We start from the raw sequence: 24,891 nt of genomic DNA, 5'->3' as shown, positions 1-24,891 counted from the left end.
GTAGAAAAAGATTCCACACCATCAATACTAATTTGTGAGAATTTTGCATAATGCAAAGCCATTGCTTTTAAATAAATATTAAAACTTTTGTGTTTTTTTTTATTTTTATAATAACATTAAATGATTGGTATTGTGCTGCTGTGACTTCACCCTTCCAGGCTTGCTATTGGCTGATTCAGAGGTTGAGGGCGGCCATTTTGAGTTGACATCACTGTAGTCCTTACTTCACTTAAGTCAGCACTTAAGAATCCGTCTTACACTTTACTAAAAGTTGCTTTTAGCTTCTTTATAAAAGAGTCTCCTACTCTTAGAAAACTCTTACTCTTTACTGAGAATTTTTTGACACCTAAGTCAAAACTTAAGACTATTTTTAAGAGCATTTCTGAGAAGTTTCATACATACGGGCCCAGACCTTGTTTTAAGCAAAGTATAATTTTTGTGCACTAGAATTTTATAATTTATAGAATTATTCTAAGCACTAGAACTTGTTATAAAGTTGTTTTGTCATTGATGTTGTACTTTTTTTTTTTTTTAAATTGAAATAGAAACTTACATTACTTTAAAATCTTTTAATTTACAGATAAGCGTAGCCTAAATAAAAGATTAGTTATGAGTTGTGGTTAAATAACTCTTCAGAACATTAAACAGCAGAAGAAAACTCAAAGCTCCACACATGAAAATATGAATTTCTATAAAGTGTTTTATACAAAGTACTTGTTCAAGCTCTTTGCAGATGCTTCTCTTTAATATTTGAAATGTCTTTATTTAAATAAATTTATTACAAGGCTCCATGCAATGCTTGAATCTCATACTATTGACCATTTTCAATAGCGATGCTCTAATAACTGACAGGTCATCTGAGAGACTGAACTTCCAGCTTTTCACCATTACAGCATTCTGTTCTAATCACCCTGTCAGGGATGATATAGCGCTTATACTCAGATAGATGTACAACCCCATTTCCAAGCTGGGTCATTTTGGAAAGAGTGAAATAAAATATTATCTGTGATTTGTTAATTCTCTTGAACCTTTATTTAACTGACAAAGGTACAAAGATTTCTAATGTTTTCACTGACCAACACACTCCTAAAAAGTTTGGACAGAGGCAAAATAAAAGTGAAAAGCTATTAATATATTAATGAATTATATATAGAATATCCAGATTGAAACAGTCCACAATTAGCAGGTGAATTGGTAAAAGGTGAACGTGTGGTGATTGGGTATAAAGGGAGCATCTCGGTCTCTGCAAGCAAAGGTGGGTCATGGCTCACTACTGTTTTACAAACTGTCAAACAATTCAGAAATCACATTTCCCTTGAAAGCCACATGTGTTCGGGAGTACTTTGGAAAACCATTGACACTCAATATAGTAACTTATCCCAATGTACAAATTAGTGACCCTAAAAGTCTGCTTTTTTTAAACCATCAAAATATGAGGAAAATATTTTTTATTTATTTTTTTTTTTTTATTTTAAAATATGAGGGAAGAACAAAACAAACTTAGTCAAGGTATTTATCTGACAAAATTATTTGGCAAACTACAAAACTACTTTTTTAGAAAAACAAACAAACAAACAAAGAAACAAACAGCATACATTGACTGCAACATGATCAGTTATTAATATTTCATTGGTCCTCTCTCATTTTTGGATGTGAATATTATATCTTTGTATGACAGCCTGGCCAAAAATCATGTCACACAATTTGACATGTTTCATTAATTTAAAATAAAACAATTTGATTGATAGAAACGGATTCTAGATCACTACTTTGTGATAATTTTCCACACTGCAAAGCAATATTTAAAATAAATAAATAAATAAAAATTTAAATAAATGTATATACTAAATTTTCAGTGTCTCAATTAAAGATTTTATTTTAATTACTTTAAATGATTGGTGTCTTGCTGTTGTGAAAACTTCTTAGAAATGCTCCTGCTTAAGTGTCAAAATATTCTTAGTAAAATGTAGGACTTTTCTAAGAGTAGGAGATCTTTTTAAAGAGGCTAATATCAACTTTGTTGTGCCACTTCAGTGATGCAAACTGAGGACTTTTGTCGTTTTATCCTTTAACTCCAATACATTATATTTCTGTTGGAAAGTGTGTGTCTCCTCCTCCCTCTTGTTACTCCTAGGTTAGGATACCTGTCCTGCTGTCTTATGTCCGCAGGAGCTGAGACCTAGACTTAACTTTATTTAATTCTTAAGTCAAGGAACAAATTACGACACACTTAACCCTCATGCGGTGTTTGGTCATTTTGACCTGAAGACGATTTTCTTTTCCAAAAATACTAGTTAATGTTATCACGTTGGACTGAAACTTTGTGACTTTGTTCACACAGGGTATAACTACTTATCAATTTTTTTGATAATTTTCATATTTTTGGGGTGAAGGTTTTTCATCTTGTCACATTTGCGGTGTTCCCGGTCAAAAATGACCGGCTTACAAATAATTGCTTATAAATATCTCATTATGCTATATTATCACCAAATATTGGATTAAATCTTTTTGTCAGCTTGTTTTCTTTCATTTAGGACTGGTTTTGTGTTTCTTTTTGCATCTGATTAATCGTAGGCCTCATTTATCTGAGAGTAGGCACCTTAGTATTTGAATGAAAAAAAAGTTTTTTTGTGGATAATTTTGTCAAATCACACAAGTGTGCTTTAATGTTTAAGCAGAAAGTGTGTTTGGAAATGTTTTTATTTTGGTTTTTATTTATTACAAAAAGGCATAAAATCACACTTGTGGTGTTTTCCTAGTCAAAAATAGCTTATAAATCACTTGTTATGCTATTTTATCACTAAATACTGGATTCAATCTTTTTGTCAACTTGTTTTCTTTAAATTAGGACATGTTTTGTATTTATTTTTGAAAATGACTGATTGTAGGCCTCACCGATCTGAGCTTATATTGGTAAAAAAATGACCTTTGAAAATGAATGGGGGAGTCGAAAATCAGAGAAGAAATTGGTGTTCAGGAACCAATGACGATGCAGTTACACTGCGTTATTCAGGAGACCTTTCCCCATAGGCAGAGTGAAGTATGGAAAGGGAACTGTGTGTGTGTGTGTGTGTGTGTGTGTGTGTGTGTGTGTGTGTGTGTGTGTGTGTGTCATCATTTCCACAGAAAGGCAGTAATTATTAGGCAATGGTCTGTTACTGCCCAGGGTGAGTAAATCAAGTCATACAGTGAGAAGCAGTACTGATTTTTAACTCATTATTTTGTGACAGATGAAGATGGTCAGTGTTTGGTTCAGATGTTTACTAGAAGTGTGTGTGTGTGTGTGTGTGTGTGTGTGTGTGTGTGTGTGTGAGAGAGAGAGAGAGATTGATTGTTTTTTGTTTTTTTGCTGTCCTTAAAACCGATCAAATCAATTACTGCGTTCGACTGATCGACTGTCTCTTGATGAATATGATGAACGGTGTGTGTGTAGATGCTTCGTGAATTTATTGGGTTTTTTCTGTTATCTCTGAGCGGAATGTGCGTATCAAGCGAAATAAGCCTCACATTGTTTCCAGTCACGTGAATGAATGCTTCACTGTGTTTGTCAGAAAGTTTGAATCCAGACCACTATATGAAGTTTAAGTCCATTTATTAAACATTAAAATATATAAGCCTGTAGCCTATATTACATCATCATATGTTCTGTGTGCGTGTGCGTGCGTGTGCGCGCGCTGTGTGTGTGTGTGTGTGTGTGTGTGTGTGTGTGTGTGTGCGCGCGCTGTGTGTGTGTGTGTGTGTGTGTGTGAGGGTGTGTGTGTGTGTGTGTGTGTGTGTGTGTGTGTGTGTGTGTGTGTGTGTGTGTGTGTGTGTGAGGGTGTGTGTGTGTGTGTGTGTGTGTGTGTGTGTGTGTGTGTGTGTGTGTGTGTGTGTGTGTGAGGGTGTGTCTGCTCTTATAAACTCGGACACTCCGGAGATTCAGTCACTGCTGAAACTGAAGGCCGGGTTTACATCATGTGAGTAACTCTAAATGATTCAGATATGCACCACATTTTGATAATTGCTAAAGAATAACTGAAGCCTCCATCAGAAGAACACGCTGAAATACTGAGATACTTCATCTAAACGTTTACTAACCTTCTGTCTTTGTTAACGATAATCTTAAACATCTGGGGCCGTATTCACAAAACATTTTATCTTACCACTAAGAGTTCTCCTAAATAGCAGTAAAAGTTCTTAGCTAAGAGTTTTCTCTTAAAAGCTATTCACAAAGCTGCTGAGACCAACTTTTACAAAGGAATAGACTGAAGTCTTAAGCTAAGAGTAAGGGCGGGGTTGACCTCGTTGCTATGGAGTATACACACAGTGATTGGCTGATGGGGAGGAGTCAGCGATTTAATCATAGAAATATTGTAAAATGAGGTGTCATGTTTCCATATTAAAATAAAGGTTTTAAAATGTAGGCTGTCACTAATTAAACTAGTATATACAGTTATATATATATATATATTACTCTATTCAATCATTTGTAAGTGTGAACTCATGAAAACCACTGGCACAGGTAATCAGATAATATTTATTTATTTGTTAAAGATTCAAATCTATAACTCAAAATGTATTGCATTTATGAAGAAAAGGTTCAGCACCCAAGGCTCTATCGCTATTGTCTCAATGGTGTCAGTGTCTTTGGGTGGATTAGGACTGTTTGTGATTTGCTCTTAGTGATTTAGGAGTCCTCTTGACTACTAACGTTTCACAGATTTAGGAGCTAGTTTTAGCGCTAAAATGCTTTGTGAAATACTCTTAGAGCAAAAATTTAGGACTCCTAAAATTAGGACTGACACGCCCATTATTTTTAAGAGTTTCTCCTAAATCGGCAAGTTAGGAGCTGCTTTTAGCCTTAAGATGTTTTGTGAATACGGCCCCTGAAGTCACTTTTCCAGCAGAAATGCGACGATTCTTATTGCCTTCATAAACAGCGTTGTCGTGGCGAAACTCTGTTTTAAAAAGTGAGTAGGACAGGTGTGTGTGTGTGTGTGTGTGTGTGTGACATATCAGGACACAAATGTGTATAATGACATGGGTATGACATAGGTATTACAAGAAGAGGTGACTTATGAGGACATTACCCCATGTCTCCACTTTTCAAAAGGCTTATAAATCACACAGAATCATACAGTGTGTGTGTGTGTGTGTGTGTGTGTGTGTGTGTGTGTGTGTGTGTGTGTGTGTGTGTGTGAATATTTAATATGATAGTTTCGTCCTTACATCTACTATAATACAGTATATTTTTAGTCTTGAAACTATTTACATTAGCCAATAAATACTTTGAACCTCATGTAATATTAGACTGTACTGATGGACGAAGGGTAGAACTGTGTGTCAGAGGTTCAGTGAGGTTCAGGGCTCGAATCCGCCCTCGTGTTGTTTTATTCATTTTTTTTCTCATTAAAACCAAATATGTTCATCAGTGATTGTATATTGTATTTTGTTTGTGATTTCACCGGAATGAATAGGTTCTCTGTGGCGCAACAGCGATAGATTGAAGCGCTCGTCCGTGTGAAGACTGCGCAGCGTGCACGAGCGCCACTGATAACAGCGAGAACGAGCACTCAACATGATCTCAAAACAACACATTACAGCGCCAGATCAACAAAACAAAATAACTGCTAATCAACTAGAGATGTTTCTTTTGTATCAGATACATCCGTGCCGCGAGAACGAACTGTGAAAGTTGAAATATAACATGTGTTTCATATTCAGAGTGTCCTCATTTATTATCCGTATTCAAGAAGTTAGCGTGAACCGGAAGTTGCAAACGACTTTTCTCAAGTGTTGTGACATAGGGTAGAGTGGGGGAAAACGCCCCCCATCTGTTTTTCCCAAAATAACCACTAAGGGAGTCAAGATACATTTTCACTGTTGCTATGCACTACGTTTGACAACGGGGATAAACAAATCTCCTTGGAGAAGGTGACACCAGCGACGTATGTGAAGAGAAGAGGATTACATGATAAGCGCTATAATTTTCAGATATTAGTAAAGTGTTTAAGAGAATATTGTTCTGCAGAATATCACAGTGATGTATGATAGATGAATAGTGAAGTCTGTAGTTTGAGAGGATATGTTATTTATAAGGAATATAATTATATTTTTAAAATTAAACATTTTTTAAAAAAGTCGTAGCTTATGGGGTAAAACGCTCCCCAGAGGGCATAGTTTCTCTCTATCATAATTACTATAATAACATATTTCTGTCTATCAAATCCTTTGTTTTACTCTTAATGCAGTATAACTAGGTGGTAAAATCAAAATATTTGAACAAAATTAAAAAAAAAAAAATAATAATTAGCCTACCTCAAGTGAGCATTAGGCTAGCTTGATAGCACAGTTAGCTCACTGATGGAAGGTGGTTAGGTGACCCAATGATAAAACATAGTGGCTTTTAATGCATTTATTGAATATATTTCACTACATAAATATACAAATTTATAAGTTTAATATTTATTTAGGGTTTTCTGTTTGTCTTGGTGATAGTGGTGAACAAATACATCAATTATCAAATGTTAAAAATTCGGATATGTTGGAAATTCCTCAAATAAATATTAATATATATAGGCCTATACATGTTGATACATTACTTGCCTTTTACTTTTAGAGATTAAAAACTAGTCTGTTAATTTTGCTGTTGATCTATGAAGCAAACACCGCTGGGGCAAAACACCCCCTTTATACAAAAATATTTTCAGTCAAAATACTAATTAATTATGAAGGCTGAGCAATTTTAATATTTGGTGAATAACTCCTGCCATAGTCACTCAAAACCAGGATGGCAATTCTAGTCACATTTATGTTTTGTTTCACTGTAATGTCACATTTTCCTTAAGGGGGGCGTTTTCCCCCACTCTACCCTGTTTATTTCCAAGTGAAACGGAATATTGAATAGAGGGCGGGGTTTTACTTTAGCGCTCCTCCTCTCCTTCTCTCGCTCATAGCAGCCGAACGGTTAGAGGGGAGGGGTTTAAGCGTTTCCAACCCAAGCCGTCAAACTGACGTCATCTGAGAAGGGACGCCATTCCTGACCGGAAGTAACTTTTCAGATTTTGATTAAAGATTACTGCGACAAACAATTTTTTTCTGTGTTTTAACTTGCACGGATCAATTGTTTACCACAAGACTCGTAATATGCACTAACAAAGTAAATAAGGTCAATTTTGATTTCATCTGCAAATGTAATGTGTGTGTGTGTGTGTGTGTTCAGTGTGAGAATGGAGCATCTGTCAGCAGCGCAGACGCGGTTCGCCCTCAATCTGTTCCAGAAGATCCGCGATGGAAACGCGTCAGGAAACGTCTTCTACTCTCCTCTCAGCATCTCTGCTGCTCTCTCCATGCTGTCTCTCGGGGCAGGAGGAAACACGGCGTCTCAGATGACCCGGGTGAGTCTGACCTCATCGAGAACTAAACTATACTTACAACAGCATAAAGAAAGCACAAATCACTTCACATGCTGATCACGTGATGCTGTGTTTGCTCATGGAGTGGCTGGTTTTGTCTCAGTCTGTACCTTGACACAAAATGATGATCTGTGTGTGTGTGTGTGTGTGTGTGTGTGTGTGTCATCATTACCACAGAAAGGCAGTAAATTGTTATGAAGTGGTCTGTTATCATCAGTGTGTGTAAGTCAAGCTATAAAGCAACTTCTACTGTCATTTTTTTAGATGAATTTATTGACAAATTGACAAATTTGAATAGACAGAATGACAGTCAAAACATTCATGTTTTATTAAATGATTAAATGATTTTGAGTAAGTAATTTTGATCACATTTTCGGCAAAAAACGGCTCAAAGCACCGTCTGTGAGCTGAAGAAACCATATTTATGCTTCCATATCATCTGATTGTGACAAACCCCTTTTCTCAGTGTTTTTTTACAGAATAACACAGTTGGTTAAACATTGTAATTTTCTTGAGCCGTATGGAGGCAAAGTTGAATGTAACTTTTTCTGATGAAGACTTTTGTGATTTTGAACCCATTATTTTATGGCAGATGAAGAGGGTTAGTGTTTGGTTCAGATGTTTACTCTCAGAAGTCATCACTATCTGCAGGAAACTGTGATTGCCTGTTTGTCTCCAGACTTTGCAGTTTCCCGAAGCGAAGGGTGAAATCCACGCTGGCTTCACCAAGCTCCTGAGCGAGATGAACAAAGCAGGAGCTCCGTACGCGCTGAGTCTCGCCAACCGCCTCTACGGAGAGCAGTCCTACCGATTTGTTGAGGTGAGCTCAGTTCATTCACACACACAGAGAACATGTGACGCTCGAATGGCTGTTCACCCGCTGTACCCTTCTGTGCCGATTTAGAAAAGCTACTCTGAGGTCCTTAGAGGACAAAAGTCTGTCAAACTGTCATGAACATTTGAAGTTTTGGAGCACAGACTTAAGTTTGATCTCATTTAAAAAAGACCTTTAGCAGATTATTGTTGAAGTGAAAGTTTTTATTTATTATTATTATTATATAAAGTTAAACAAAAGGTTACACAGGTTTTAGTTTAGTTTATGATTTATGAACTAAAATACATTTTATAAATTTGAATTTTATAAACTCAAAGCCATCAATTTAAATAAGCTGTTCCAAATTAGAGGTTATCATCTCAAAAAGTTAGCTTTCAGTAGGATTTTGTACCAAACATGGCAGTACCAAGCTTTTCCACTAGATGCCAGCAGAGGTTCACAGCGCTGAGATTCGTGATCTTTAGTACAATTGTTGTTCCCAACCCTTTTGACTTAAAGGTGCCCTAGAATGTTCTTTCACAAGATGTAATATAAGTCTAAGGTGTCCCCTGAATGTGTCTGTGAAGTTTCAGCTCAAAATACCCTGTAGATTTTTTTATTAATTTTTTTAACTGCCTATTTTGGGGCATCATTAAATATGAGCCGATTCAGGCTGCGGCCCCTTTAAATCCTCTCGCTCCCCGCCCCCCCGAGCTCTCGACTATTACAGTGCCGTAACAAAGTTCACACAGCTAATGTAACCCTCAAATGGATCTTTACAAAATGTTCATCTGCAATGTTATACTGCATGCATGCGTCGGATTATGTGAGTATGGTATACTGTTATATTGTTTACATCTGATTCTGAATGAATTTGAGGCTGTGCTCCGTGGCTAACGGCTAATGCTACTCTGTTGGAGAGATTTATAAAGAATGAAGTTGTGTTTATGAATTATACAGACTGCAAGTGTTTAAAAATGAAAATAGCGACGGCTCTTGTCTCCGTGAATACAGTAAGAAACGATGGTAACTTTAACCACATTTAACAGTACATTAGCAACATGCTAACGAAACATTTAGAAAGACAATTTACAAATATCACTAAAAATATCATGATATCATGGATCATGTCAGTTATTATTGCTCCATCTGCCATTTTTCGCTGTTGTTCTTGCTAGCTTACCTAGTCTGATGATTCAGCTGTGCACAGATCCAGACGTTAATACTGGCTGCCCTTGTGTAATGCCTTGAACATGGGCTGGCATATGCAAATATTGGGGGCGTACATATTAATGATCCCGACTGTTACGTAACAGTCGGTGTTATGTTGAGATTTGCCTGTTCTTCGTAGGTCTTTTAAACAAATGAGATTTATATAAGAAGGAGGAAACAATGGAGTTTGAGACTCACTGTATGTCATTTCCATGTACTGAACTCTTGTTATTTAACTATGCCGAGGTAAATTAAATTTTTACTTCTAGGGCACCTTTAAAGGCTCCTTCTCCTAATCATCACTGCAAGAGATGTTTGACATTTCCCATACTGCACATCTGCAGCAAAGAGAAAAGTCTCTGTTTTTAAACCATTTATTTAACAAAAACATTTGTTTGCTAGTGTTATTTCTCTTTTACTGCATGTTATTTTTGAAAAAAATTAATTCAAGACAGATGTAAACCTTCAATATTCTTTTTGCAAACAAATTTTGTGAATTAAAGCTATGCTTTATAACTTCATAAAAGAACTCACTCTGCTCTATTATACGTTTTTTTAAACAACATATAAGACAGATTCAAAGCTCCTGAGTTCTTCACTGCAGACACTCTTTACGATTTAAGTCTTTACTCTTAAATAAGTCAAACAGGACAAACCCGCCGCTTTGACCTGACTGTATATATAACTATATTGAGTCGACTAGATCATCCATTGTGAAGGCCTCATCAACACGACAGCCAGTGCCACAGTTCCTCAACAGACCGTCCATACCGGCGTGATGAATGCGATCCGCAACTGGATGGAACTGAAATAAATACTTTGATTTGTTTGCCAGAGGAGAACTGGCCCCCCGACTAAGCCTGGTTTCTCCCAAGATTTTTTTTCTCCATTTTAACACCGATTTGCCACCTGATGTCACCTGATGGAGTTTGGGTTCCTTTCCGCTGTCGCCTTTGGCTTACTTAGTCGGGGACACTTGACATTTTACTGACATTTGATATTCAACAGTATTCTTGACATTTATTCAACAGTGCTTATCTGCATTGACACTATTCTTTAAGAGCTGCTGTGCAGCGAAAAATATATACCAGTTATCAATGTAAAGCTGCTTTGACACAATCTACATTGTAAAAAGCGCTATATAAATAAAGGTGACTTGGCTTGACTACTATACGGATCCATTCAGAATGGCTAAACACAGTGAAATACAAGTAAAATAAAAACAAACATTCTGAATGTGTAGAAACACATCGATCAGAAGGCAGGTTGAAGTCATCAGTGAACAGTTCCTCCGTCAGAGCAAGTGTTTGTGTCTGTGTTTGGAGTGTCTGACACCCTCATTCACATAAACATCACTGACCCTCACAAACTCGAGCATCCATCGCAGGACACCAATGTTGACAATAGCCTATACTGAAGTGTGTGCGTGCAAAACTACGATGTTATGGGGATCAGTACGGCGAGAGCGCACATACATGGTTTGTTTGTACATCAATAATAATGGACTCACACATGCCTAAAGGGCTCCTGTATGTCACTGTAATCGTATGTCACTGTAATCATCTTTACCTACAGTCGTCATCCCTCAAAACTTTACTAGCTAGACACTGGTTTGATTTATCCAAGCGAAAGTTGTAGCTTGCGTACAGCGGTTGGGAGTTTTGAGCTACCGTTCAGTTTGTATTTCACACACAGCGCGATGAGAAGCGGCTTGGACTGATCCGAAACAATCGATGACAGAACATGAGTGTAACGATGTATGGATGAGGTCCAGAGAAGGCAGAGGAAACAGGTTTTCAAAAACTCAAAGACTTTAATCAAACTCAAAAGGCAGGGAAACGGATGGTGCAAACACATCTAAAGACAACAGAGACTGGACAAGGAGTGCAGGAAAGAGTTAAATAATGAACAAATGATATGATTAATAGCTGAAACAACAACTAATGATGGTAACCATGGAAACAAACAAGTGGCGGGAAACTGAAGGGAGTCATGTGACAAATGCTAACAGAAAGTCCAAACACATGACACATGAGAGAGGTCGCGTTTTGTTATTTTTCAACTTAACGCATTAATAATAAAACTAAAGAATTACAGAAATTCATTGTGAAGTTATCTCGCAGCCCCCCGGTGGAGAACCACTGCAGTACAGTATAACGTCTCTCTCTCACACATTACATGCAAACATGCAAACCACACTGACATCCACAGCATTATAGCTGCAGGACTGATCCTATCAGCTCCAGAATACAGCAGAAGCAGAAAACAGGAAAAAGGGTGTTTGCTTCATAGACGAAACCTGAGAAAATTGCTAAAAATTGTAAATTTTAACAAAACCTACTCAATTTTTATCACTGAAATGAACAATGATTTGTGTCTTAATTTTTCCTCTGTGTTGTTACAGAAATTTCTCAGTGACACAAAGAGCCTGTATCAGGCTGAACTGGAGACGGTGGACTTCATCGGTCAGGCGGACGCGGCGCGGGTCAACATCAACAGCTGGGTGGAGAAACAGACACAAGGTGGAGCAGCAGTTCGAACCTCTTCTGAAACTTAACGCAATGTTAGGAAGAAAGAGCACAGTGATGTCAGTAATGTGACATCACTTCATCGATTAAGTGCTGTATTACTGAAGTCATCTTCATTTATATACCGCTTTTTACAATACAGATTTTCAGAGCAGCTTCACAGTGACGATAGGAAAATTATTGGACAGATTGTTTTGGCTTTACAGCAGCTCTAGGAACAAGTTATTGAGCTAAAGTTGGTTTTTGACTGAATCACTTCTGTTGTAAAAAAATAGTTAATCATTAACTTAGGCCTTTTTAACTGAAAACAGAAGACTTTCAATGCCATTTATTTACGTGTTTAGTCTATGGGTTTGTGCGTTTGAATGTGTGTGTGCGCTGTCTTTTTTACAAAGTGACATTGCCGAATCACTTGTCTGGCCCACATAATACAGAAAAATTAGTCATTTTCGTGGATCCAAACGAACTGGAATAATTTTGATAACATTTTATCTATACAATAGGAAAGAAAAGGGAAGGAGGCCTGTAGCAACTCATAATGAAAAAACTGCACATAAAGAAGTATTACATTATTATTGTAATAAAATGTTCATAATGTAATAATTTTCTCAAAATGTAATAAAATATTGAGCTCATAATGTAATAATTTTTACATTATGAGAAATTTATTGCATTAATGAACTCACCAAAAACATGTCATATTTTCATAATTGTAATAATTGTAATAGCTTTTACAACATAAAAATAGTATTCTCTTACAGTTTTTACTATCTGCGAAAAAAGTACATTTTTACTACCTGCGAAATGCAACACACACACACACACACACACACACACACCTCATTGCTCGATACTGTGGTTTTACATTTTTACACAGTGTTGGTATTTAACACTGTTTGTAATTTAACAGTATGTAAGTAGTAGTTGCAGGTAGTTTAAGACTAAGATTATACTATTATACTATTTTTATGTTTAAAAAAATCTATTACAATTATGAAAATGAGTGAGTTCATAATGTAATTTCTCATAAAGTCAAAATCATTACAGTATGAGCTTAAGATTTCATTACATTTTGAGAAAATTATTACATTATGAACGTTGTATTACAATAATAATGCAATACTTATTACATTATGTGCAGTTATTACATTATGAGTTGCTACAAGGCCATCCCAGGGGATAGTTTAGTTGACACTTCTGAATTTAGTAGTAGGAAATTACTGGTCATCCAGTTTTTTATATCAGCTATGCATTCTGTTAATTTTGTGAATTGGTAAGTTTCGTCAGGGCGTGAAGAAATATAGAGCTGAGTATCATCAGCGTAACAATGAAAACTAACGCCATGCTTCCTAATGATATCTCCCAAGGGTAGCATGTACAGAGTGAAAACAGTACTACTAATAAAATCGCTTGATTTGAGAAATTCCTGCTGTGTCAGTTTTAAAGACGATTTATAACTGTAGAGAAGATCAAGGACCTGCTGGCTAAAGGGGACGTGAATTCACTGACCAGACTGGTGCTGGTGAACGCCATCTACTTCAAGGGCAACTGGGAGAGGAAGTTCAGAAAGAAACACACCCGAGATGATCAGTTCAAGCTGAACAAGGTAAGATTCGCTCTTACGCACTGCTCTGCATTATTATTTTACGTGTTTAATCATCTATTTTTAAATGAAAACTTTCTGACATGGTTTGACTTGTACGTCTGTTTATCTTTAATTTGCATGAATTACCATTGTGTGTGGAACTTGTGTACCATTGTGTTTTGATTCAATAACTGTGTAAAGTACATCAGTTATGAAAAGAGTTTGATTCACCTGTAAAGCAGAAAACAGTGATGTCATCATCCAGCTTGTGAAACATCCAACATGGTGAAAGTGTGCAGCAGGTCGATATAATTGAGTGTGGCATATTGAAATGGGTGACATCATGTCCAGATTACAGGGATGTTTTGTGGGAAGAATCAGTTCTGTTTTAGTTCTCGTTGTCATCGATCTCATTCCTGATGAGAGACACTGAAGATGCCGTTTGCTGCATGTGATGTGATTATTTTGATGATCTCTTTTGAAATGCGTATCTTGGATGGAGGGCAGACTGATCCGTGTTGTGTATTCTTCATTTCTTCATGGAATGTTTCATATTCCTGTTGTTTCCTCCTCGATGATTTGTGCAGCTAGTCATGTGATACTCTAACCAGACTGCGATACGTCTTCATTGATGGTTTACAGAATGAATCGAAGCCAGTGCGGATGATGTCCCAGAAGGCCAAGTTTCCTTTTCCTTCATTCCTGAAATGAACTGTCAGATTCTCGAGCTGCCGTATGTGGGGAAAGAGCTCAGTATGCTGATCATGCTTCCCAACGCCATGGAGGACGACACCACCGGCCTTCAGAAGGTGAGACAGCAGGCGTTTCATCAGTAGATCTGGTGTGTTGTCTAACACTTTAACACGACTCTCTTGTCCAGCTGGAGAGCGCGCTGACCTACGAGAACTTCATGAAGTGGACCCGACCTGACATGATGGATCTTCTGGAAGTCAAAGTGTCTCTGCCCAGATTCAAGATGGAGGAAACCTATAACATGAACGATCTTCTGATCAGCCTGGGAATGGTGGATGCGTTTGACTTGCAGAAAGCCAATTTTACAGGAATTTCCCCCAGCGAAGATCTGGTGCTGTCTAAGGTGGTGCATAAGTCCTTTGTTGAAGTGAATGAAGAGGGGACGGAGGCGGCTGCAGCCACCGGTGCTGTTGTCGTGGCGAACTGCTTACCGACACGCTTCTGCGCCAATCACCCTTTCCTCTTCTTCATACGCCACAATCCCTCTAAGAGCGTTCTGTTCTGCGGACGCGTCTGCTCTCCTTGAGATCCCGACTCATGTGACAACTTGCTGATGGGTTTGATCAGTTTAGGCAAGGCAAGGCAATTTTATTTGTATAGCACATTTCATACACAATGGTAATTCAAAGTGCTTTACATAAAGAAGAATAATAAAAATAGAACATAAGGAACAGAAATAACAGTAAAAACAGAGAATAATACTGGTAGATGAGGGATCAGGGTTCTGGTCTGTGCGCTACATGTGTTGAAATGTCCTTTTGCCTTAATTCCCCAGTGCCTGTGTTGTTTCCTCTATTGAATAATCTGGAGTGAAATTGTTTATGCATTTACTCTAAAGGTGCTTGCAACATTATGAATAAAGAACTTGTGATTGTTCAAAAAATAAAATGAAACCTGTGTTTTGCTTGATCCTTTATTGTGTTTTAATAGATGCAGTAGTTTTGCAGTGAAGGTTTATTGATCACGGCACATCTCAATTCTCACAAAGATACATTCTGTGTCCTTTCCAGTTAATTCTTCCAAAGTAACCGGGCAAAACCACTCTCTACAGTTTTTTTTAAATGTTTTATTTAGTGACAACTCACACAGCAAATATATAAAAATAATACTGTCTAGTCACCTTTATTTATAATGATTACAGATTGTGTCAAAGCAGCTTTTTCAGTGAAAGAGGGAATATAATCTTGGCTGTACAGCAGCTTTAGAAGGAAAGGTTGTCCAGCTTAAGTAACGGTAACTTGAAGTGCAGCAGAGAACAGTGTTTACGGCTTCAGGTGGTCAGAGATGAGTTTGGTGGTGTAAAGTTGGCATGAATCACACGGTTTGGTGCTTTGCGTGCTTTTGCCTGTAAGACGCTGCGGGCGCTGAGATCTTCTCTCTGGACGGGGAATGGAAGCTGCTGAACTCGAACTCGTCTGTTTCTGTCAGCGCCGAGGTCCCGGGCTGTGTTCACACTGCTCTTCATCTCGGTATATAACAGACACACTTCCATTCTTCCATTCAGAGTCATTCACTGAGAAATTAACTTTATTCTGTGTCAACAGGATCCATATTACAGGTTTAATGACCTGAACTACAGATGGATTTCACTGGACAACTGGACCTACACTACATCATTCTCAGTGCCTGCTCATGTGAGGTCAGAAACCCTCTGATTCAGAGCTGGAGTGTTAAAGGGGTCATGACCTGCGTTGTTTTATCATTTTATAATGTTTCCTAGGATACACTTATAATGATAGTATGATTTTCACATCAAAAATGGTCATAATTTAGAAATAAAACCCTGATTTTATCCTCTGATTTGAGCGCTCTGTTTTAAGGGGCGTGTCTGCTGTGAGACTTCAGTGTAAACGCCCACTGCTGTGATTGGCTAACATATTTGCATATGAAATAGCCAAAATGTACTCTCTTTTTTAGCACATTTTTACTACTACAGCTCTACAGGTTAAATAATCGTGAAAAGTGTTATTTATATATATATTTAGATCATGGCATGAAAGGTTGCAGTGATGAACATGTAGTCGATCACAGACATGTTGTTGAGCTCATGAAAGCAGTGATCTCGTCATTCTGCTCACTAACTAATGCTTTCATCATAACTAACAGTGCAAACATGATGTAACTAAGAGATTCGATGAATAAAATGGGAGTTTTGGCGCGAGTCACTGATAAACTCTGTTTGATGCTTTAAATGCTTTACACCTCTAAACATTGCATAAATCCTACAGAGGTTGTAGTAATACATAGGAAATATAACTCTCAGAATGGATCTTTACAAACGGTTGGTGAAGCAGCACATCAGATCACGTCAGTATTTTGTTAACATTCGATTCTGAATGAGGCTTGCCTTGAACATGGGCTGGTATATGCAAATTTTAAGGGTGTAAATAATAATGATCCCGACTGTTGCGTAACGCATGAGATGTTCACATGACGGAGGAAACACTATATGTAATTTCCATGTATAGAACTCTTATTATTCAACTATGCCAAGGTAAATTCAATTTCAATTCTATGGCACCATTAAGGAGTGAAGCAGGTTTATTAGAATACTTTATTCTAAGAAAAAATAACAACAACGACCTTACAGCAGATCTAATCCTTGTTTAATTCAAATCTTTACTTAATCTTTAATATTTGGCCACTTCTTTACAATAGAAATGCTACAGCCACTGTAATAATTCATGAATATGAATATGCAACATGCAAACTTAGAGCGAGAGTTTAAACTTTTATTTTGAAATCACAATGAACATTTCACAGGTTTATAAATAATTTACCTCACAAATCTGATGAAATGGCTCATTGCGTTCCCAGATGAACATTAGAATCGATCCAAACTCACAGCATGTGCAGAGATGGGATTCTCATCCGTGGAATGTGCCACTTCCCCTATATTATATATATATATATATTCCTGGTTACTCAACACGGGTAAATTGCAATCGTGACAGTCCTAGATCTGATGCTCAGAAAAACAGCTTTATCTCAGTAGTCATTGTTTGCACTTTTATTATTGTGCTTCAGGTTCGCCGGTTGAAATCTCACCTGTCTGTGGTCATCTGGAGCGGGAACAACGAGAATGAAGCTGCCATGGCAGCTGACTGGTTCAACATCTCTGCTGCCGAGCGGCCGCTGTACGTGAGAGATTACGTCAGTCTGTACGTGGAGAACATCAGAGACCTCGTGCTGCAGGTGAGACTGACACACACAGACTTACATCACACTTCTGCCTTCAGTGTTATCAGCGGATGCTGTGCTTTAATTCAGGAGGACGGCACGCGTCCGTTTCTAGTGTCCAGCCCAACCAATGGGGTCGAGTCAGAGAAGGAAGGCTGGGTGGCTCATGACCCCTATGACCCCCACTATGGCGACACGCACTACTATAGCTATTACAACGATTGCTGGAACTGGACTGCTTTCCCACGCACGCGCTTCGCCTCTGAGTACGGCTTCCAGTCCTGGCCTTCGTTTTCCACCCTCCGTAAGGTACTTTCTGCTTTTACTGGTTTATTTTTGTGACCGCAAATCCGACTAATGTCACTAGTTTAAAAGGTGAAGTGTGTCCTTTTTATGCCAGTAGTGGAACCAAACTGAACTGCACAAGTAAAGACTTTCCATCTTCGATTGTTCGAACAAGCAAATAGTTCAGGCTCCCGCCACAAACGCATGCTTCTGGTTGAGCTAAAGACCAAAGTATACTTCACTTTTCACACGTACACGAGGGTCAGCGCACAGTGCACGTGACATGAATTTCGACACCAGAATAGTATGCGTGTACTGTACCGTTTAATTGTTTTGCAGTAATTAGTTTATCCACAAGGTGGCAGCCGTGCTCTGGGGGCGTCGATTCACAAGGTAGTCGAAAAAAACTGCATAAACAGAACAGGAACACGTGCAAGCTACAGCGACAGTGGAGGAAGACATAGACGAGAGAATGGTGTGAAGAGGTTAGAAAGTACCCTCAACTCTAGCATGACAGAATACAAGGATGTTTATGTTCGACAGTGTTTATGAAAAACACACTTTGGGCCTAATTCAACAATTCATCAGAGCACATTACGTAAGTACAATAAAAAATAGTCTTTCATTGACATCCCTTGTAACAAAAAGTACACTTTAGCATACTTCTAAAAAGAATACTTATGGAAATAATATACTTGGAAATAATATACTTTAAGTGCGAACTGAATGTAATGTTTTCAAACAGTTGCGTGTTAATTGGAATTAAATGAAAATGTTTTATAGTTTAACTTTATATTAAATTAGCCAATAGCTGAACTTTGTAAAGTCTTAGTCTTAAGAACATCTCCATATGTATTTTCAGTGATTACTTACAAATTACTAATTTTTGTAATTTTATAATTCTATTGTTTTTGAAATATGGTTATTGTAATTTCTATTGAAACGTGTGTTTAAATATGATTGTAATCACACATTTGAATTGAAGTTGCAATGTAGTACATTTAAAGTATATTAACTTTTAAATGCAATATCAAATATAATCAAGTATAATCAAGTACTTATACATGTGCGTTAGTATGTTAGCCAACACATCAAAATAAGTGTACTACGTCAACACAACAAAAGATGATTTAAAGTGTACTTCAACATTATTACAAAATGCACTTTTTAAGAAATGCAGTCAGGCAACTACTCTGCGTGGCCTTTTATTTCATTAATATATTTTTTGCATGTACGGTTTTTTAAATGCACTTAAGATTTGAAGTACACTACTAGTGCAGGTTAGGTGTGAAGTGACAAATGACCATCTGTTGTTGGGTTGAGATCCAAACCGGACGCTTCCAGTCCAATACTGCGTTTATCAAATTTATTTATCATAAAGCTCATAGATGTTTAAAGGGTTAGTTCACCCAAAAATGAAAATAATGTCATTAATTACTCTCCCTCATGTCGTTCCACACCCGTAAGACCTTCATTCATCTTCAGAACAAAAATTAAGATATTTTTGATGAAATCCGATGGCTCAGTGAGGCCTGCATAGCCAGCAATGACATTTCCTCTCTCAAGATCCATTAATGTACTAAAAACATATTTAAATCAGTTCATGTGAGTACAGTGGTTCAATATTAAGTGATTAAGTGTTGAGAATACTTTTTGTGTGCCAAAAAACCCCCAAAATAATGATTTTTCAACAATATACTGATGGCCGATTTCAAAACACTGCTTCAGGAAGCTTTACAAATTGAATCAGTGACTCAGATCTCCTATCAAACTGCTGAAATCATGTGACTTTGGTGCTCTGAGTCACTGATTCGATTCGTAAAGCTTCCTGAAGCAGTGTTTTGAAATCGGCCATCACTAAATAAGTCGGGGTTTTTTTTGTGTTTTTTTGGCGCACCAAAAATATTCTCGTGGCTTTATAATATTAATATTGAACCACTGTACTCACATGACCTGATTTAAATATGTTTTTAGTACATTAATGGATCTTGAGAGAGGAAACTGGATTTCATCAAAAATATCTTAATTTGTGTTCTGAAGATGAATGAAGGTCTTACGGGTGTGGAACGGCATGAGGGTGAGTAATAAATGACATTACTTTCATTTTTGGGTGAACTAACCCTTTAAACGTACAGTTCTGATTAGGGCTGCACGACAAGCTACGCAATATCACGTTCATAATTGCAGATGAATCGCCTTCGATTATGAACACGATATTGCGTAGCTTGTCCGCGAACTACGGCTCTGTATATTAAGTGCCGCTCCATTTGAAAGCAGGTGATGGACATTTACCGCTAATCACAGAACCGGCTTTACTGACGAGACACGCATGACAATCACATGCGATTAATCGTGCAGCCCTAGTTCTGATGCACAAACACACAGTAATCCCACAAGCTTGCGTCCACCTGCAGTTGTTAGACCCACACTCCCCCCAGTGTCCAACAATGGAATTACAACACATTCATAATGCATAAGCCCTCTTATTTCCCAACTCCTCCGCTCCAAACAGGTCTCAGTGTCTTCAGACTGGGATTTCAGCAGTAATTTCTCGTCTCATCGGCAGCATCATGAAGATGGGAATCAGCAGATGCTGAAGCAAGCAGAACTACATTACATCCTCCCCAACCGCTCCGACCCGGTGCAGAGATACAGAGACACTCTTTACATCACTCAGGTCATACACTGATTCAGATTTACAGTATAATTACTGTACAACATTACTGTATTCTTGATCAAGAGACTTCTGTCAAAAACACAAATAAATCTTACAGACCCAAACCCTCGAACTGTAGTGTATATGTCAGATGATTTCACACGCTTTGGTTTGATCAGGTGATGCAGGCGCAGTGTGTGAAGATTCAAACAGAGTTCTACCGCCGCAGCCGCAGTGACATCGTCGAGGGCAAAGGTCATACAATGGGCACTCTTTACTGGCAGCTCAATGACATCTGGCAGGGGCCATCCTGGTCCTCTGTAGGTAAATGAATAATGAATACACTGCAAATATCTAAACATGCCTTAAATCAAGAAGCATTTTCTAGACAAGTAAAAATTAGTCTTGTTTTCAGAAAAAAAGAAGTCAAAATTAAGTAAGTTTTTCCTTAAAACAAGCAAAATAATCTCACTTTCGGTTTGAAATGGACTGGAAACAAGACAAAAAATCTAAGTAAGAGTAGCATTTGTTGTGTTGTAACGAATGTTGTTCATCTCTATATAGCTGAAAGATCCTTGTTTATCAGATGTCATTTTAATGGTCATTTATGAGTTAATTGTTAAAAACTGTCGCACATTCAGAGTTTGGTGGTAAATGGAAGATGCTGCACTACTGGGCTGCAGATTTTTTCGCTCCCGTCCTCTCGGCGGCGGTCGAGGATGAGGGAGACCTGCTGATTTACGCCGTCTCTGACACACACTCTGAGCAGCACAAGGTCAAAGCCACGGTACGATGGCAGCGCTTGGTAACACAAGTTGTTATTATACACTACAATGATCATCTGTTGCAGAACAGAATGTTAGATCGAAATTGTTTGACATGTTATTGATTTAATTTAAAGTGATCCAATCACTGCAAATATGCAAATGAGAATGTTACCCCAGGGTGAAACAATGGTTTACGTATAACCAGGATTAATTGTTAACCCTGGGTAAATTATGAGCAGTGTGAAATGTGAAGCAAGATAACCCAGGATTTGTTTTATTCAAAGGTTTAGAGAATGACCCAGGGTTAAAGGGACAGTTTACTCACCCTCGTGAGCTCAAGCATGTTTCTAGTTCGTTTTGGACAAACTACATCTAATATCAGGCTTACTAGTGCATGCTTTCATTTGTGTTGACTTGCATTAGTAAATGAATGAATTTTGATCAGTTTTGGTCATGTTCACACAGGTGAAGTTCTTCAGCTGGAGCAGCTTTGATGCCGTTTGCTCTCTAGAGTCTAATGTGACTGCAGTAAAAGCAGGAGGAAGCACGCTTGTGTTTCAGCATCCCATATCCGCTCTCCTGGAGCAATGTGGGAGCTGCACTCGGCGCTCCTGCGTCGTCACCTTTCACCTCAGTAGCCCAGAAGGTCAAATGATCAGCCCTCTCAATCACATCTTCCTCAGCTCTCCACGACACGCGGAAGGTTTGCAGAAACCCGGCATCACGGTGAGAGACGCTGAAGCACTCATCTGCTGCGATAGACGCCACTGAACGAAATTGACATCTCGTTATTTCCATTCTACAGAAACTGCTGTCCCACAACCAAAAACACATTAAAAAAGCATTTAAAGGTGCCATCGAACGTTCTTTCACAAGATGTAATATAAGTCTAAGGTGTCTCCTGAATGTGTCTGTGAAGTTTCAGCTCAAAATACCCCATAGATTTTTTTTAAATTCATTTTTTTTAACTGCATATTTTGAGGCATCATTAGAAATGCGCCGATTCAGGCTGCGGCCCCTTTAAATCGCGCGCTCTCCGCCCCCTCCTGAGCTCTCGACTCTATCACAGCATAAACAAAGTTCACACAGCTAATATAACCCTCAGAATGGATCTTTACAAAGTGTTCGTCATGCAGCATGTCTAATGTGAGAATAGTATTTATTTGGATGTTTACATTTGATTTGATAGTGCTCCGTGGCTAAACCTAACATTACACACTGTTGGAGAGATTTATAAAGAATGAAGATGTGTTTATGAATTATACAGACTGCAAGTGTTTAATAATGAAAATAGCGACGGCTCTTGTCTCCGTGAATACAGTAAGAAACGATGGTAACTTTAACCACATTTAACAGTACATTAGCAACATGCTAACGAAACATTTAGATAGACAATTTACAAATATCACTAAAAATATCATGATATCATGGATCATGTCAGTTATTATTGCTCCATCTGCCATTTTTCACTATTGTTCTTGCTTGCTTACCTAGTCTGATGATTCAGCTGTGCACAGATCCAGATGTTAATACTGGCTGCCCTTGTGTAATGCCTTGAACATGAGCTGGCATATGCAAATATTGGGGGCGTACATATTAATGATCCCGACTGTTACGTAACAGTCGGTGTTATGTTGAGATTCGCCTGTTCTTCGGAGGTCTTTTAAACAAATGAGATTTATATAAGAAGGAGGAAACAATGGTGTTTGAGACTCACTGTATGTCATTTCCATGTACTGAACTCTTGTTAATTATGCCGAGGTAAATTCAATTTTCAATTCGATGGCACCTTTAAGTATTTAAATTTGAGATGTTTACTAAGATCCTTCTATTATCTACTGAATCCCACAATAATATTTAAAATATCAGTAAGATTAATATATATAAAATCATCATTTATTGGGTACTTTCAATTGGGAGGAGTCTATCCTGAACCCTGACCCCTAGATTTACACTTGTGAAAATGTTGAAATAATTTTTAAAAAAAATTCAGTTATTTATTTATTTATTTATTTATTTAAATGAAGTTAAATTATTTATTTTACATTTTATTTTTAAATCTTGAATCTTTATGTTAAAAATGTGTCCCTCATGTTCACGTCACCACCGAAACAGTGTGTGTTTGAGTCATTGTCTGAGACTGATTTTAACACACTTCAGGCAATATTCCTGTGTTCCTCCTCACAGCCTCTCTTTCACAGCAGATCATCATCATTCTGAGTTAAATGTGTTCAGAAGCCTGAAAATCTGTGTGGAGCTTTAAGGAACGTCACTAACAAACACCTTTTTCTGCAATTAAACAAACTTTTCTGGCTGTTTTTTCCATTAAATGTAGTTTTTATGTGTGTTCAACTGTTCAGATCTGTGTTAGATAACCATGTGCTGATCATCATCTTTGAGCGGCTCAAAAGTGTCTGAAATTGTCACTACTGAAACATGTGGTGAAGTTTCGGTAGTGACATCATAGTTTTGGTAGTGACAAAAGTGAACACATTATCATTTATTTGGGGGAAAGAAACACAATTTTAGTACAGTTATGCAAATCATTAGTATTTTAATATGTTTTAGTATGCGAGTTAAATTGTGTCATGTGATGTGGTCACTACCAACACATTACTGTCACTACTGAAACTGTGCATCACGACCGAAACATGGGATGATTTGTCAGAAATAAAGTATATTGAATGATCAACTCAGATGTTATTATAGTGTTTGGTTCAATGTTTATTCAAACTAATGAATCCTTCACTTTGAAATCAGTTTGATAAACTTTATGACTTTACAAAGAAAGATTGGATTCAAAATACAACAAATCTCATAAATTACACTTGAAATATTGTTCAAATTGTATTTGTTATTGATTTACCTGTGAAAACTTTTTTAAAAAAATAGCAAAAAATATATTTCCAAGGTAGATGTAAACAAAATCTTAATAGGTCAACGTGACTCTTCTTATTAAATTATTTATTATTGTGTTTCGGTAGTGACAAATTTGGGGAGAGGAAAAATATTCCAAAACTTTCTGAAAATGCAATATGAGAATTAACTGCACAATTACTAGAAATGTGTAGCTACGGATATTATACAATTTGCAAACATACAAAATTTGTGGAAAAAGACACATTTTTTTCAAGATGTTTCCAATTCTGACTTTGATCCAGGAAGTTCCTCAAATGACTGACAGGTTTATTTTATTTGTGTGTTGCAGTTCACTGTAAAGGATGCTGGGATTGTTCAGAGTTTTGTCGTGACTCTGCACTGCTCCTTTCCCGCCGTGTACGTTTGGCTGGATGTTGATGATATTCCCGGTCACTTTAATGTCAATGGCTTCCTGATGCTGTCTAACACATCCACAGTTACTTTTGGAGCATGGAGACCCACCACTGCCGAAGAAATCACTGCAAATCTCCACCTCACGTCTCTCAGAGACGTCTACTGATCATGATGCTTCAGCTGTCTGACCCACGGCTTCTTTAAAGGATTGGTTCACCCACAAATGAAAATAATGTCATTAATTACTCACCCTCATGTCGTTCCACAACCGTAAGACCTTCGTTCATCTTCAGAACACAAATTAAGATATTTTTGATGAAATCCAATGGCTCAGTGAGGCTTGCATAGCCAGCAATGACATTTCCTCTCTCAAGATCCATTAATGCACTAAAAACATATTTAAATCAGTTCATGTGAGTACAGTGGTTCAATATTAATATTATA

The 24,891-nt window shown here is 37.6% G+C and overlaps 2 protein-coding genes across 2 annotated transcripts; both read left to right on the top strand.

Annotated features, from left to right (window-relative positions):
* Positions 1-3,823: 3,823 nt before the first annotated feature.
* Positions 3,824-15,174, top strand: LOC125269191 (leukocyte elastase inhibitor-like). The gene is given in 8 exon segments (XM_048192022.1): positions 3,824-3,956; positions 7,202-7,376; positions 8,074-8,214; positions 11,825-11,942; positions 13,412-13,554; positions 14,176-14,221; positions 14,224-14,342; positions 14,414-15,174. Coding segments are annotated over 7 exon segments (1,134 nt in total). The 5' UTR covers positions 3,824-3,956; positions 7,202-7,208; the 3' UTR covers positions 14,813-15,174.
* A 479-nt stretch (positions 15,175-15,653) lies between these two features.
* Positions 15,654-24,785, top strand: LOC125269190 (beta-mannosidase-like). The gene is made up of 9 exons (XM_048192021.1): positions 15,654-15,755; positions 15,831-15,925; positions 17,314-17,481; positions 17,557-17,775; positions 20,264-20,428; positions 20,587-20,731; positions 21,049-21,194; positions 21,640-21,900; positions 24,383-24,785. Exons 2-9 carry the CDS (start codon positions 15,866-15,868, stop codon positions 24,611-24,613), a joined length of 1,395 nt encoding a protein of 464 aa, XP_048047978.1. The 5' UTR covers positions 15,654-15,755; positions 15,831-15,865; the 3' UTR covers positions 24,614-24,785.
* The last annotated feature ends 106 nt before the right edge of the window (positions 24,786-24,891 follow it).

The sequence above is a fragment of the Megalobrama amblycephala genome, linkage group LG5 (genome assembly GCF_018812025.1).
Source record: "Megalobrama amblycephala isolate DHTTF-2021 linkage group LG5, ASM1881202v1, whole genome shotgun sequence".
Classification (NCBI taxonomy): domain Eukaryota; kingdom Metazoa; phylum Chordata; class Actinopteri; order Cypriniformes; family Xenocyprididae; genus Megalobrama; species Megalobrama amblycephala.
Note: the sequence above shows the minus strand (reverse complement) of the source record. Positions and strands in the feature narration are given on the sequence as shown.